Source organism: Lactuca sativa, chromosome 1, assembly GCF_002870075.4.
Source record: "Lactuca sativa cultivar Salinas chromosome 1, Lsat_Salinas_v11, whole genome shotgun sequence".
Taxonomy (NCBI): Eukaryota; Viridiplantae; Streptophyta; class Magnoliopsida; order Asterales; family Asteraceae; genus Lactuca; species Lactuca sativa.
The window spans coordinates 93,536,680-93,551,217 of NC_056623.2; the positions used below are offsets into that span (position 1 = coordinate 93,536,680).

General features: G+C 35.7%; 3 protein-coding genes across 4 annotated transcripts; 2 read left to right on the forward strand and 1 right to left on the reverse strand.

Moving 5' to 3' along the window:
- Positions 1-3,747: 3,747 nt before the first annotated feature.
- LOC111882824 (probable folate-biopterin transporter 8, chloroplastic) lies at positions 3,748-6,185 on the forward strand. 2 transcript variants are annotated; one of them, XM_023879197.3, is made up of 2 exons: positions 3,748-4,523; positions 4,890-6,185. In XM_023879197.3, the coding sequence occupies exons 1-2, from the start codon at positions 4,025-4,027 to the stop codon at positions 6,029-6,031; spliced, it is 1,641 nt and encodes a 546-aa protein (XP_023734965.1). In that variant the 5' UTR covers positions 3,748-4,024; the 3' UTR covers positions 6,032-6,185. The 2 variants fall into 2 exon arrangements, with proteins under 2 accessions (XP_023734965.1, XP_023734966.1); XM_023879198.3 differs by having other exon boundaries at positions 4,318-4,523; positions 4,901-6,185.
- A 70-nt stretch (positions 6,186-6,255) lies between these two features.
- On the reverse strand, positions 6,256-8,295 carry LOC111882823 (pentatricopeptide repeat-containing protein At5g16860). Its single transcript, XM_023879196.3, has one exon. It carries the CDS (start codon positions 8,147-8,149, stop codon positions 6,311-6,313), a length of 1,839 nt encoding a protein of 612 aa, XP_023734964.1. The 5' UTR covers positions 8,150-8,295; the 3' UTR covers positions 6,256-6,310.
- A 902-nt stretch (positions 8,296-9,197) lies between these two features.
- Positions 9,198-10,230, forward strand: LOC111882828 (uncharacterized). The gene is made up of 3 exons (XM_052766144.1): positions 9,198-9,408; positions 9,562-9,826; positions 10,122-10,230. Exons 1-3 carry the CDS (start codon positions 9,198-9,200, stop codon positions 10,228-10,230), a joined length of 585 nt encoding a protein of 194 aa, XP_052622104.1.
- The last annotated feature ends 4,308 nt before the right edge of the window (positions 10,231-14,538 follow it).

Sequence of the window (14,538 nt, forward strand, 5' to 3'; positions counted from 1 at the left end):
TTTTTTGAAGTAATGAAATATTTTTATTTTAAATAATTATTAAGTTTATTAATCATTTTCAAGGAATTATATTTATTTTTTGGATTTATAAAGCTTAAATGTAGATTATTTTTATCTAAAAATAATAAAAACGAAAGATGATCATTTGCTATTTTTTGGTGAGTGAAATATGAGTGAATAAAAAACTACCTTGACACTCAAAAAATGAGTGGTGAAATATGAATACATCCTCCCATCTTATTGAATATGTTTTTGATATATATTTAATTCTTATTCACAACTATTAGTCAAAAAGTGTCATGTTTAATTAATATGTTAGAATGATTAGAAATTAAGGCGTAAGATTAACATGTAATATATGTTTCACATTACTAATTTGTAATATAACACATTGCTAATTTTTTATGGATATTGACAAAAATAATTATAAGGAATAAATCCATTATATGAAATGATTTATTTTTCATAAATTTAAGAAATAACTATCCGGTCTAGAACACCACTAGTTGGACTACGTAGTACACAAACCAAACTGTTAATTATTATTTTGCTATTTTGAATGCGCATAAAATGGTTCAGAATCTAATGTGTAGTAAGATATACTTTGAACTAACAAATTGTAAACTCCAAACTAACCATATATTTATGAATGCACCTAATATTTTTTACTTGCCATCCACCTGGTATTGTAATGTATAAACATGTTAACCTTAACATTTTCTTGTTCTTACCAAAACTGAACTAATTCATTAACTATAAAATCATTTAACATAATACATTTACTTTCATATAAACATGATTTCATCCAAGCAAGTTGTAAAAGCGTGTAAAGATGGTGTAGGCATTACACAATCGAATAGGTTAATGATGAAAATAAATAAATACGAGGGGCTAAAATTGTCTACTAGAAAACTTGTCATAATTAGTTGAATTGGTCAATAACCTAAATGATAGAGTAATGGCAGAGTGGGGAAAATGTATTAACCTTGAAACTTTATTTAAAAATCCATGTCAAATGGTGCTCATTTGTGAAATAAGAAACATGGGAACTTAACTCGCCAAATAGCCAAAGATTTAGAATAACTAGTTAGTCTCCCCTCATTTAGATTTAAAAACGGGAATGAGAAGTTAAAGAGCATCTCCATGGATATCTCATGCTCTTGAGCAAAACCTAGGGCTAGGGTTTGAAGATTAAGAAGAAGGTTGAAGCTTGAGATCATTACCAAGACATATGATATTCTCATTTCTAACTCAAAAATCCAATCTAGTGTTTGGGTGATGAGTTACATATGAAAATCCAATTTAAATTATGTTTATAAGTTAGTTTTCTCATTTTGATGTCATTTCCATAGTTCCAAGCTTGAATCATGATCTCCCGCAATGTATTTTTGAGTTTTTGATGATTTGTATCATAAACCCTAGACATGGAGAAAAGGACTTGGTCAATGAATCATGTGATAGATTGCATTAGAGTAAGTTAGATTAATATTTTCTTACTCAAAATGAATCAACATTGGGTATTCACGTCAGGAAATTTAAATGCCTTACTTATTTTGATTTATGCACAAATTGAAGACGATAGCAATTTAATAGTTGCTTAGAAAATAGCAAAGAGATTTTGAAAGCCTCAGGTTGTAGGTTGCATTTGAACTATATGATGTTATTAAATTGATTACTACCTCGTTCTTTTAAACAAAACTCCACATTTTGAAACTTTTAAACCTAATATAACAAACAATTATTTAAATTATTTTTAAAACTTGCTTTAGATTACAGGGCCATATATTTTTCCCACAAATATGAACTCTGATACTTTTGGAACTTAAACAAATATTTTTAAAAGGTTATTTTAAACTACCCTAGCCAGGGGTGTTTTAATGCTTGAACTTAAACAAATATTTTTAAAATGTTATTTTAAACTACCCTAGCGAGGAGTGTTTTAATGCCTAATTATACATTCGAAGCAATGATAGACGCTGGTAAAGAAAGAGACTAAAAAGTGGTTAGATATTTAATGAACATGTAGACATTCTCTAAACGGAGCTGAAAGGAAAGATATTCCATGTGGTTTGCCTGAAATAACACTTTTAGTCCTAATATTGAGATTTAATCATGGGTTGTCCATGTGGAGATTTTTGGTATCATTTGTGGTCCCTATGGTCGTTATCGTTTAACAAGCTTACGTTAAGTGTATATCAAATGACAAAAATCCCTTTGTTTTTTTTTTTCTTATTTTTTTCTTGGACCAAATTTACTATAACCTAATAGCATCAAGGACCAAAACTGAAACACGTTTAAAACTACCGTCGATCTTTTCCCATTCCCCATCCTTTCGTCTACCTAATGAACACACCACTTGTATATAAACCGACCCCCTGACCTTGGAACACACATATTTTAACATTCTCATGTAAACATCCGTCATTCTCACCATAACTACACCATGAATACCAAGGAACTCAAATTTATCCTTCAAAACCTCATTCACAAAGAACACCGGACGAAAGCCACTATGATGGAGCTGTATAAAAAAAAATCCAGTCCGACTTTGACATGAAATCCCTTCCATTCTAAAAATCCTCCTTATCGATTCCCGTAGGTCAGATGTAGAGCTCATGAGAACCCTACTGATGGCTATGTAAACCATTGCTTCGAATGTTAACTCAGCTACTATATGTAATTTCCTATTTTCGTTCCTTCTTAGAATGCATGTGAAAAATCAAGCCATTTTGTTGTATTAATCCACATGGTTGAAGAATATAATGAAAAAAACAACGCTTTTAAAAAAACAATCATTCTTCAAACATACCATATGTAGTAGTTTCTCTAATTTCTTGGCTCTGAATCAAAACTCAAAACAATCAAAACATAATATCTTATACATATATGGAAGAATCTAGGTGAAAAATCAACCTGGTTGGGGTAGGGCGCCAAAGCTTGTAAATGTCGACAACTTCATTAGGAGGCTGGTACATACGTAGGAACTCTGTGTGTTCATTTGGGATTGATTTTGGGCATTGGTGGGCATATACAAGAATTAAGGAGAGTTAAGTCTGGGATAATGGGTGAGAAAGATAACATGATATAACCATGCATGATGTCATGGATATGCAATGAAGTTATGATAATTACAATGATGAGGCTTATCTGAAACAAGTGATTATGCCATCAAATAATCATGTCTTGTTTTGTGTTTTTACAATGAGTATCTAGTTTCATACATAATGTCAATTGATACATTTCTTATGATAATTATATTAGAAGGAAGGATGTTTGAATCAGTTGTGTTGTTATCCAAAGCGAAGTGAAGTGGAAGGTGGTGTAGTGGTGATTGGCAACAGTGATAATGGTGGTTGGAGATAATGGTGATTAATGATGATGATGATTTTGGATACCACAAAAGAAAAGAAAGGATATATATAGTTATCATTCTACATGTATTTAACTGTGGAAAACAAACGGGTTTAATAGGGGTGAACCACAAGTGTTATCAAAACCCTTAATAGGGACCATTGGTGTTATTTTGCCAAAATTTAGACCAAAACTGTTATATCATGTAAACCATAGGGACCACGTCTGTAATTTACACAATCTTTTATATTACAAAAAAAATATTTTAAAGTTTGATGTCTACCTTCAAAATGTCGTAACACCAACCATTACGACACGTCTACACATCCGTACAGTCGACAGAAAAATAAACTAAATTTCCCATTAAGCCCCCCACAAGAAAGAAACCCTAACCAAGTCGATGGAGAAATAGAAAGACAACAGATTAGTGTCCCTATTCCCATTGGGTCCATTCTGGATCTCCAATAAAAGACAAGCAAAATAAAAAAAAACCTCGAATTCGATACACATCTTACCATCTCTAGAGGGTTCTCCTTCTTGGAGCCTCTGTATATTTTTCTCCACCTTCTTCACATCTTCTTGATCCATTTCCCTTATGTTATTCCTTTCTCTTCGTCATCTCTTCGTGTTCAAGTGAAGAACATCACAGAATCCATAAACACGAAGAAAAACCATGGCTTTATCATCAGTTTGCAATGAAGTCCCATCATTTGCATTCAATCCATCTTTCATAAATCCCACAAAAAACCAATCTTTTTTAGAGTTGAGAACACCCACCAAGTTTTCTTTTCCTTATTCCATCAAACAAAGAAAACCCATGAAAATCTCGAAAACGACGAAGTTCATGAACCCTAGAACTGATGTGGCCGACCCTGTTTTTTATCGGGACACGATCAAGAAGATAGAGAGTGAGAAACAAGATGGGAATTTGATAGGGTTTAAACAAATGTTGAATCTTTGTGGATTTGGATATTGGGTTCAAGGATTTAGATGTTTTCCATGGTTAGCGTTAAATTTTCACATGGCGAACAGTTTGAATATGAATCCTTCAACGTTGCAACTTGTTCAGATTTTTGGTACTCTTCCAATGGTGGCAAAACCCCTTTATGGAATCTTATCGGATGCTATATTCATCGGTGGTTCTCATAGGTTGCCTTACATTTCCATCGGAGGTTAGCTCTTCATCTGTCGAATCTAATTTTAACCTAAATCTATTTGCCTACGTTAATATCCATGTTTATCATATCATCCTACTTTCATTTTGTCAATTTGCCATATTACAATACTATACATTGATAATTTACTTTGAAAAATCTATCCAATTATATCAATGTCATCCCAATACATAGCAATTTCCAATTCTATAATTAGAAAATCGTTTTGTACAATTGGTCATAAAAAGTCGATCAATTTGTAAAATGTCGCATCATATAGTGGCGAGTTTTGTGATTATCTCATAAATGAAAGTACATTGCTACTTATGAACAAATATCACGGATTATCCTTAGATTTAAAGCGCTTGATATCAATCTTTTCAGTTATGTTGCAGGTATTATCATGGGGTTCTATGGCATTCATGCCAACAGAAGCACTTCCTATTCTCATGACATTTGTTTTACTTAGTAATCTTGGAGGATCCATTACAGAAGTTGCAAAAGACGCCCTTGTTGCAGAATACGGTCAAAAAAACAAAATAAACGGTCTTCAATCATACGCATTCATGGCTCTAGCAGCCGGGGGCGTTTTAGGAAATTGTCTAGGCGGGTATTTCCTCTTGAAAACACATCAACCGAAAGCCATGTTCTTAATCTTTGCATCTTTACTCTCTCTGCAACTCGCGTTCTCTTTGACAACAAAAGAAAAATCCCTCGGGTTACCTCACCCTTCAAATCACCATGAATCAATCTTGTTGGGTATCAAGAAACAATTTTCTAATCTAATTTTAGCGATTCGAGACGAGGGTATTTTCGTCTCACTTTCTTGGGTTGTGGGGTCTATCGCGATTGTTCCAATTTTATCGGGGTCTTTATTTTGTTATCAAACACAAATTTTAAATCTTGACCCGTTTATTATTGGGATGTCAAAAGTTATAGGACAGTTACTGCTTTTAGCAGTAACTGTCCTATACGACCGCTTTTTGAAAGCGGTCTCCATGAGGAAACTTATTGGTTTTGTTCAAGTTTTATATGCGATTTCTCTCCTTCTTGATCTTGTTCTTGTAAAGCAAATAAATCTCAAATTTGGAATCCCAAATGAAATTTTTGTTGCTTGTCTTTCGGGTATGGCGGAAATCATTGCACAATTCAAGATTCTTCCTTTCCAAGTCCTTTTTGCCCGTTTTGCTCCTAAGGGATGTGAAGGGTCACTTATGTCATTTTTGGCATCCGCCCTTTGTTTGTCATCAATTTGTAGTGGGTTTTTGGGTGTTGGAATGGCGTCTATTCTTGGAATTACATCGGTTGATTACTCAAATCTTCATGTGGGAATCTTGATACAATTTATGGCTGCTTTGGTGCCTTTGTTTTGGATTGGGAATCTACCTAACTTAGAATCTTTAGATGAAAAGGAAAAGAAGATGGGTTTGAGTAAAAGGAGGAGAAAGTATAGAAGAGTTGGAAGAGTTGTGTATAACATGGTTGTTGTTTATCGAAGAGAAAGAGAATCCGAAGCCCAAAGGTAAAGATTTAGAATCAAGAATATCTTTAGATACAACATTTGAAAGAGAGTTGTAACAAAGGCTTAGGCTAGGTTGATTTCTACAAACTTGTGTATAGTATATACATGTGAAGAATGTCATTTTTTTTAATTATATGATCAATTCCGTTGGATTCAAATGTTTGGATTTTTCTTGAAAGTTGTAGATCCTAAGGGTGGATTAGGGTTCTTATTAAACTTTAACAACACTACAAGAAAGTCCTTCGATTTTGTTCATTGATCTAACAACATATCCAAACAATAATCACATTTCTCCAAATTTCTCCAAATCGGGGTCTCTAATCACTAGAATCAATTCATTCAAGATTTCATAAATCTTATGAGATTCAAGATGTGATTTATCAGCAACAAAAAAACTATGAGTTTGACTATTAACAATAATCCAACTACACCCAGGCAACTTCTTCAAGCTTCTATCTTTCATCACTCTTCTCACATCACCCACCAATTCCCACTTCCTACAACTTGCATAAAGATTAGAAAGAGAAACATAATTAGAAGGATTTTCAGGTTCAATCTTGATAAGTGATTCATAGCCCAAAACTCTTGTGTCATAATCCATATGAACCTCAAAACCACTCACAAGAGCTCCCCAAACACTAGGCCCAGGTTCTAAACTCATCATCTTGATAAAAGTCAAAGCTTCATTGACCCGACCCGATCTTCCCAACAAGTCAACCACACAAGAACACATCTCAACCATTGGATCAAACCCATATATATTCACCCATTTGTCGTAAACATCAACACCTTTATCCACTAACCCTGATCTACTACAAGCGGATAAAACTCCAACAATGGTGATTGCATCTGGTTTGATTCCATTTTTTACCATTTTATCGTATAAATCAACTGCTTCATGGCCCTTATTGTGTAATCCATACCCTGAGATCATACAACCCCAAGTGATTATGTCTTTTGAGAAACAATCATGCTCAAAAACTAATCTTGCATCGATTAAATCACCGTTTTTTGAGTACATATCTATTAGAGAGTTGCATAAAGGAGTGTGATTTGTAAAACCGTTTTTGAATGAAAACCCATGAATTTGCATTACTCCTAACAACCCTTCAAGTAAGTTACTAGCTTGGAGAACAATTAGAAGAGAAATCTCATTTGGTTTTATCAAACCCCTTTGCATTTCACAAAATAGAAACATGACTTCATCTGGATCACCATTTTGTAGATAACCACTCATCATTGATGTCCATGTGAAAACATTTTTAAGCTTCATTTGGTTGAAGATAAGTCGAGCTAAATTTATTTCACCACATCTTGAATACATATCTATTAAACAGCAGTTTAAGTGAACACTTGAATCTATGTCAAGGTTTATTTCATTTCTTATTGCGTAACAATGGAGTTCCCTTCCATGATCAAACTTACCAGATCTTGATCCACACAATGGAAGAAGATTGGATAATGTAAACTCATTAGGCTTCAGTCCTTCTGTTAACATGTACTTTACAAGCCCCCAAACTTGATAACTTGGGAAGGAGTTCTTACTGTTGATATATCCCGACAGCATTATGTTCCATGAAGAAACAGTTCTTTGAGGCATTTCATCGAACAGTTTATGAGATTCTTTAACTCGGTGACATTTGATGTACATTGACATTAAGGAATTGGTTAATACATGATCTGACAAGAACCCGATTTTTATAGACTTCCCGTGAACCCATTCTCCGGCGGGGATGTCTCCAATCGCACCGGAAGTTTTAGCCAGAGTTGAGAATGTGAATCCATCAGGGGAAGAATTAACGCTTCGGCACATAGTATTAAAAATGCTGAAACATTCATGATGGAGATTGTTTTTTGCGAAGCCGTTGATTAACGTGTTCCATAAACATACATCCTTGAGTTCAATGGAGTCGAAAAGCTTTTGAGATTGAAGAGGGTTCTTGGAAGAAGAGTAGGCATTTATTAAATTAGTTACGACCACAGGGTGTTGGTGGAGACCCAAGTAGCAAACTCGAGCATGGGTTTGTTGGGTTAGTTTCAGAGATTGATTGTTGATTGAGAGTTGAAGAAGTCGGAGAAGGTGGCGAGGAGCAGGAAAATCTGATGGCCTTGTGAAGAACATCGAAAATAGACAAAAAGTATCTTATGTTTGCTCATTATTGCTGTCTAAGGCTCATACGAACGAAAACATATGCCTCCTTTTTAGCCAAAAAAAAACATCCTATTTTGCTGAATTTGATGTTAACACCTCAAACACCATTTTTAATAAATTTTAATGATTGGGATATATTATTAATTTAATTAATCATGTAATAACATTCTTATACCATCGGTAACACCTATGGGTATCGGCAACGGGAAAGGGTGTTATGGCCATGTTGACACCTAATAACGGCGTTATAACGGGAGAAACATCGCCCCCTAACAGTTATTAGACGTTACGTGATAACGCGTTATGGTGAACACAAGAAGTAACACCCATTTTTTGCATGTTTTTTTTCATTCAATGGTCATAGTTTTGACCGTTTTAAAAACGGTAACATACTAAAAAAAATCAAGTTTTATTTATACTATAAAATACACATAATTTATATTCTTTTTACCTACAAAATACATAACTTTCTCTCAACTACATATTTCTTTCAATAATTCAAAACCAAAATATGAATCGTTTTGATCTGGCCCATCCGTACAACGATGATAACTACGAAGACGATATGTTCGTGAGTATGATGTACCGGTATTATACAGACATGCTACTACAGTCAGATCCAACTCCACTATTCACGTGACATGCGGCGTTAAATAGAGATCGTGAGGAAGGACATAGACGACTAGTTAACGATTACTTTGCGGATAATTGTGTCTACCAGCCAAGCGATTTCAAAAGAATGTTTCGTTTGCGAAAAAAATGTGTTTGAAAGGATAGCCAACTCCATGGAAGCAATATATCGTTTGTTTCAACTTTTCTACTTTATAAATGTCACTTTTAGATAAAATAAACACAATTTTATATATTTAGGTATCATTTGTTTCAACTTTTCTAATTTATAAATATCACTTTCAGATTAAATAAATACAATTTTTACATGTTTAATATATATTTAGGTATGAATTTTTCCATTGAGATATGATGCCAGAGGTAAACGAGGCTTTATAGGGTTGCAAAAATGTGTTGTGCAATTAAACTTATGGCAATGAGGGAGTCGCCTGATTCTATTGACGATTATATGAGAATGTCTGAGAGGACCGCACGAGAAAGTTTGTATTTATTGGCAAGAGGTATTGTCGAAACCTTTAGTGAAAAATACTTGCGCAAACCCTCGTTGCATGATATGCAACAACTATATGCGACACATGAAGAAAGATATGGTTTTCCGGGTATGCTTGGGAGCATTGACTGCACACACTGAAAATGGAGAAATTGCCCCGTGGCGTGGAAATGCCAGTATTCATGCGGTCATCATGGAGCGCCTTTGTTGATATTAGAGGTTGTTGTTTCACAATATTTATTGATTTGACATGCTTTTTTAGGGGTTGCGGGTTCTAACAACGACGTCAACGTTCTCGATCAATCACCAATATTTGACGATCTTTTGTCTGGAAAAACCTCAGATGCTCATTTCACAGTAAATGGAAATGAATATAAGTTTGGGTATTACCTTACGGATGGAATATATCTACCATATTCCACGTTTGTAAAGGCGTTTCAACACCCAATAGACCCAAGAGACAAATATTTCAAGAGACGACAAGAAGGGGCATGTAAGGACGTTGAACGTGTAGCACCTGGTTCCTTGTATGTATTTTAATCTAAGTATTTTGGCATTTTTAGCTGGAACTCGGCGAGTTGTAGGCCCGACTCACCGAGTAGAGTTGAGATATCGAGCACGTTTAAGTTGGCGACTCGACGAGTCCATATCCTGGACTCGGCAAGTCCGCCAGTCTGGAAGAAACCCTAATTTCAAGGGTTTGCACCCTATTTAAACCATGTTATGCGCCCCCAATCTAGTCTCCTTCACCCTTAGAGCATCTTATACCAAACCCTAACCCCCTCCTTGTGATTTGAGTGTTTGTGTGCTTGATCTTTGAAGTTTGAAGAAGAGAAGGAAGGAAAGACCAAAGGAGAAGGTGAAGAGCAAGGATCTAGGACCTAATCCAGAGTTCATTGAGGTACAAGTCGGATCTATTCTGTTTCTATGATGATTTTCTATTAGAAACCCCATTTAAGCCATCTTTGTCCACCTCCAAGCTTGATAGTAATATAGGGATCATAATGGTTTGAATAGGCACTGGATTTACCCATAAATGAGCTCTAGAAGCTCAGATCTAATGCCTTTATGGAGCCATATTGCATGAAAACCCTAGATCTACTCTTTTAGTGCATTTTGAGCCCTAAAACCTTCATTGGTGTTTATTTACACGTAAAGTTGGAAACTTTACGTGTTAATCAAGACCTAAGAACCCAGATCCATGAATGGAATGCACTGGATTCAAGCAGAATCGAGTATATAGAAGTTGCATGCATGCGACTCGACGAGTCGTTCTTTGGACTCGGCGAGTCGAGTCGCGAGTCCCCGATTTTCCCTTTTGAGTTATGCCGAGTGGGACCAGTGAGCTTTAAGTAGACTCAGTGAATCGGAAACCAGACTCAGTGATGGAGGGACTTGGCGAGTCAATGCCCTGAATCGGCGAGGTCCAAGGCAACCTTCTTGCCTCAAGAACAGACTCGACAAGTTATTCATACAACTCGGCGAGTCACAGACCAAAGTGTTCATCAGATGAAGATGAACTCGACGAGTTGTTCATACAACTCGACGAGTCGGATGAAGGAAAATTGGATATCAGTTTAGAAAGAGAAATCTTCGAGTCTATGCCTAACTCGACGAGTAGGAACAGGAGTGAGGACAATCGACTGGATGGGGACTCGACGAGTTGGCGAGCCAACTCGGTGAGTTGAGTCAACTGGAAGTTGACTTTGACTTTGACTTTTAACTTGGCTAGGGGTAAAGTGGTCATTTTACCCTAAGGGCGGTTAGCAGTGTTTGATCGAGTGTTTCGTGGGAATTGCAGCCGGAGGATTTCCGGAGCAGCAGCAACAGTCAGACAGTTTCCGCGTAGATCAGCAACTACTTCGAGGTGAGTTACCTTCCAGTAGCGGTGGGTCTACGGCCACAATGCCGACCCACCAGTAGGGTTCGTAAGTTAGGTGATTGTCTTTGTGATATCATCTAGGTTTGTTACTACCTGATATGTTATATGATAGCATGATATGTTGTATGTGTAGAGTTCGGTTGATAGGACCAAAGGGTAGTCAAACACCCCAGATACATCTGACAGTATGTGATGATATGTTTGCATGCTGGCTTGTATATTATATGCGATAGAGGTAGTAGGAGGGGACCAGTCCCCGAGGTTCGGTTGTTCGGACCGATGGGTAGTCAGCACCCCAGAATGGCTCGACACGGGTAGGTCAACGCCCCAGAATGGCTTGACACGGGGAGGTCAGGCACCCCAGAAATGTCTGGCAGTATGTACGTGATACGATTGTATGGTATGTGGTACGATGGGGGAACTCACTAAGCTTCGTGCTTACAGTTTTTCAGTTTTGTTTCAGGTACCTCTTCAGCGAAGGGGAAGGAGCCGGCGCGGTAGCGGCACATCATACACACACTTTGGTTTTCCGCATTATGATATATTCTGGGATTGTACTCTGACACTATTACTATTTTCACGTGTTGGATATTTAGACACGAGATATGTTTAATGAAATGATATGATCGTATGACGTTTTACTACAAATGTTTTACAAACTACTTAATTTAAATGAAATTTTTGGACGTGAAATTTGGGTCGTTACAAGTTGGTATCAGAGCCCTGGTTTGAGGGATTCGGACACACCTTCGGGAGTGTTTGGACTCAAATCGAGGGATTAAAAGATTTTGAAAAAGGAAATGTTTTCTAAAAAGTTAAGTAAAGAGTTTTTTTGAAAGAACGAAGTGTGTGATGTGCGCGATCGGCTGAGCTCAAGTAAGTATTCCCCAAAGTACCCATACAAGTTTGTGTTATGATTATCAGTTTTAGTAGAACAACATGCTATAATAGGACTAAGGATCTAGGAGTGATGCCTTATGTGCTTGCTTTATGTGCTTCAGCTTATGAGGGTTACATGCTAGTATTGAGTAGACAGTAGTAGGATAGCCTGTTCAGGTTATGCCTGGTAGTAGGAGCTTAACATTGCATGCTGGTGCAGTTCTTGTTATGAGGATAGAGTTGCTTGAGATTGTTCCCTTTTGTCTGAATGTTGTTGCTTTGTGCTATGAGGGCCTTGAGTGATGAGAATTAGCTGTTAGGTGAATACGTTAAGTCACATGTGATAAGGGTGAATAATCTCAGAGTGTTGGATTTGACCCTATTGCATAGCTCTTGTTTGAGTCCTAATTGTTGTGGGGATGAGTCCCTTACTCGAAGGATTATCCGGGCCTCGTTGTATGTGGTTGTATTCAGGTAATGGCTAATTAGCATTACAAAGAGACCTTCAACAGTTGAGGACTGGGTTGGGTGGAGTCAGAGGTTTCCTAGGCTAAGCCTAGGATAAGAGTAGCAGAGACCAGCAGTGGTAAAAGGGATCTGGTGGAGTCAAGGCAGTCCTTAAGGAAGGTACGGATAGATGTGGAAGGTAGTTTGGGCCCGTACTACTGAAAGCAGAGGATCCGTACCCGAATTGAGGAAGGCTAAGAAAAGACCGGGGAACTTGTATTAGATGTGATCCCTTTAGAGGTATCAGTATCACTAATGGTTGCCTGTATGTAATGCAAAATGGTGGTACTACGTCAGCGGCCAGCGGTTGGCAGTTCTGGAGAGGGATCGGGTTCGGGATCAGGTTCCGAGCCAGCAGATGAGAGGCTACGCGAATTTATCGCGTCAGAGATCACCAGAGGCATCCTTGAGTCGACTCCCATTATCTTCGGGCCGATCAAGGAAGGGATAGTCGAGTTGATGGAGGATCGCCTCCGGGCATTCAGGAGCGACATGACATCAGAATATTTACATAAAGTGATTGATATTCAAGATTAGCGAAAACACAAGCAACTCCGTGAAGACTTGACATATTACATCTATGTTAGTCACGAAGATGAAGATGAATAGTTTTAGGCCAAAAATGTAGGTTTCATCATGGGGTTTTTTTTTTAATTATTTTTTTAGGTTTTTAAATGTGTCTTTTGTTGTAATTTTTTTAATTTAAGATTTATTAAAATTTTATTTTACTTTTCAAATATAATTTTTAATTTATGATTTAAGTTATATGATAAATATAATTATTATGATATAAATAGATAAAAAAACAAATTTGAAATATAGAAAAGAAAAACATAAAAAAGAAAGTAAAAAATAAAATAGAAAATAATTGGTGTTATCATATGTTATTAGATGTTGCTCATTTTCACCTTAGGTGTTATAACACCCATGTATGAATAGGATGCTAACATGACATCTTTTAGGTGTGGTAACATGTAATAACATGTTGCCCACACCTAGTAGTCTAACATCATCAAAATCATGGATTAAAGAGATCATTTCGTGTAAACTTCATTTTAATGCATTAAAACTAAAAAATGATCATTACTTTTGAGTTCTCATCCATGATTTACATTAAAGGCTTATCACAATTCAAACTTATTAACATTCACAATTTCTCTATCTAATGAATCCATAAGTGTTTTGCCAAATTTGAGCTTAAAACTTTGTTAAAACACCAAAAATTCGCTTTCAAACCAATAAAAGGATTCAACTTCACAATTTGGACTTATAATCATACACCCTTAATCTAAAACATATATTTAGCTCATAAAATGGTAAATTTGAGTTTTGATAAATCAAATGGATGATTCATGATTCATGTTAGGTCTTCAAAATCACCCAGAAGCTCCATAAACCCAAATTCCGTTATGGATTTTGAACTCTTATCCATAGATTAGTGTTAGAAACATTAATTTAGCACAAACTCGTATTAAACATGAATCTCATCCTAGAATTCAGATTTGAGATACAATTACCAATGAACATGAATCTCATCTTATTAATATTCAGATTGAGATACAATTAACAACAAAATGACCAAAGAAATGCTATCGAGACCAAAGAGTGAAAGCAAGAAGAAAGACAAAAGGAACAAAATGACAATTTTAAAAACAAAGTATAAATACAAAAACTTAAATGTATAAAAAATTAATATTAAATTAATTAAGTACAGAAAAGGGTAAAATTAATAATAAATTATAATATAAATATTACAAACAAAAAAATTATAAAAGGTAATAATATTAATATTAATTTTGTTAAACTTTTTATTAGATATACTAAAATACAGAAAACAATAAAAATTATACTCAAAAATAGAATTTCTTTTAACACCGCTCTTGAGAAAAAATAGCTGGGCACCTCACAGTACTCTGCGTTGATACCACTGCTTATCTCTCTCTTTTTTGTTTTTTTTTTTTGGGGTGGTGA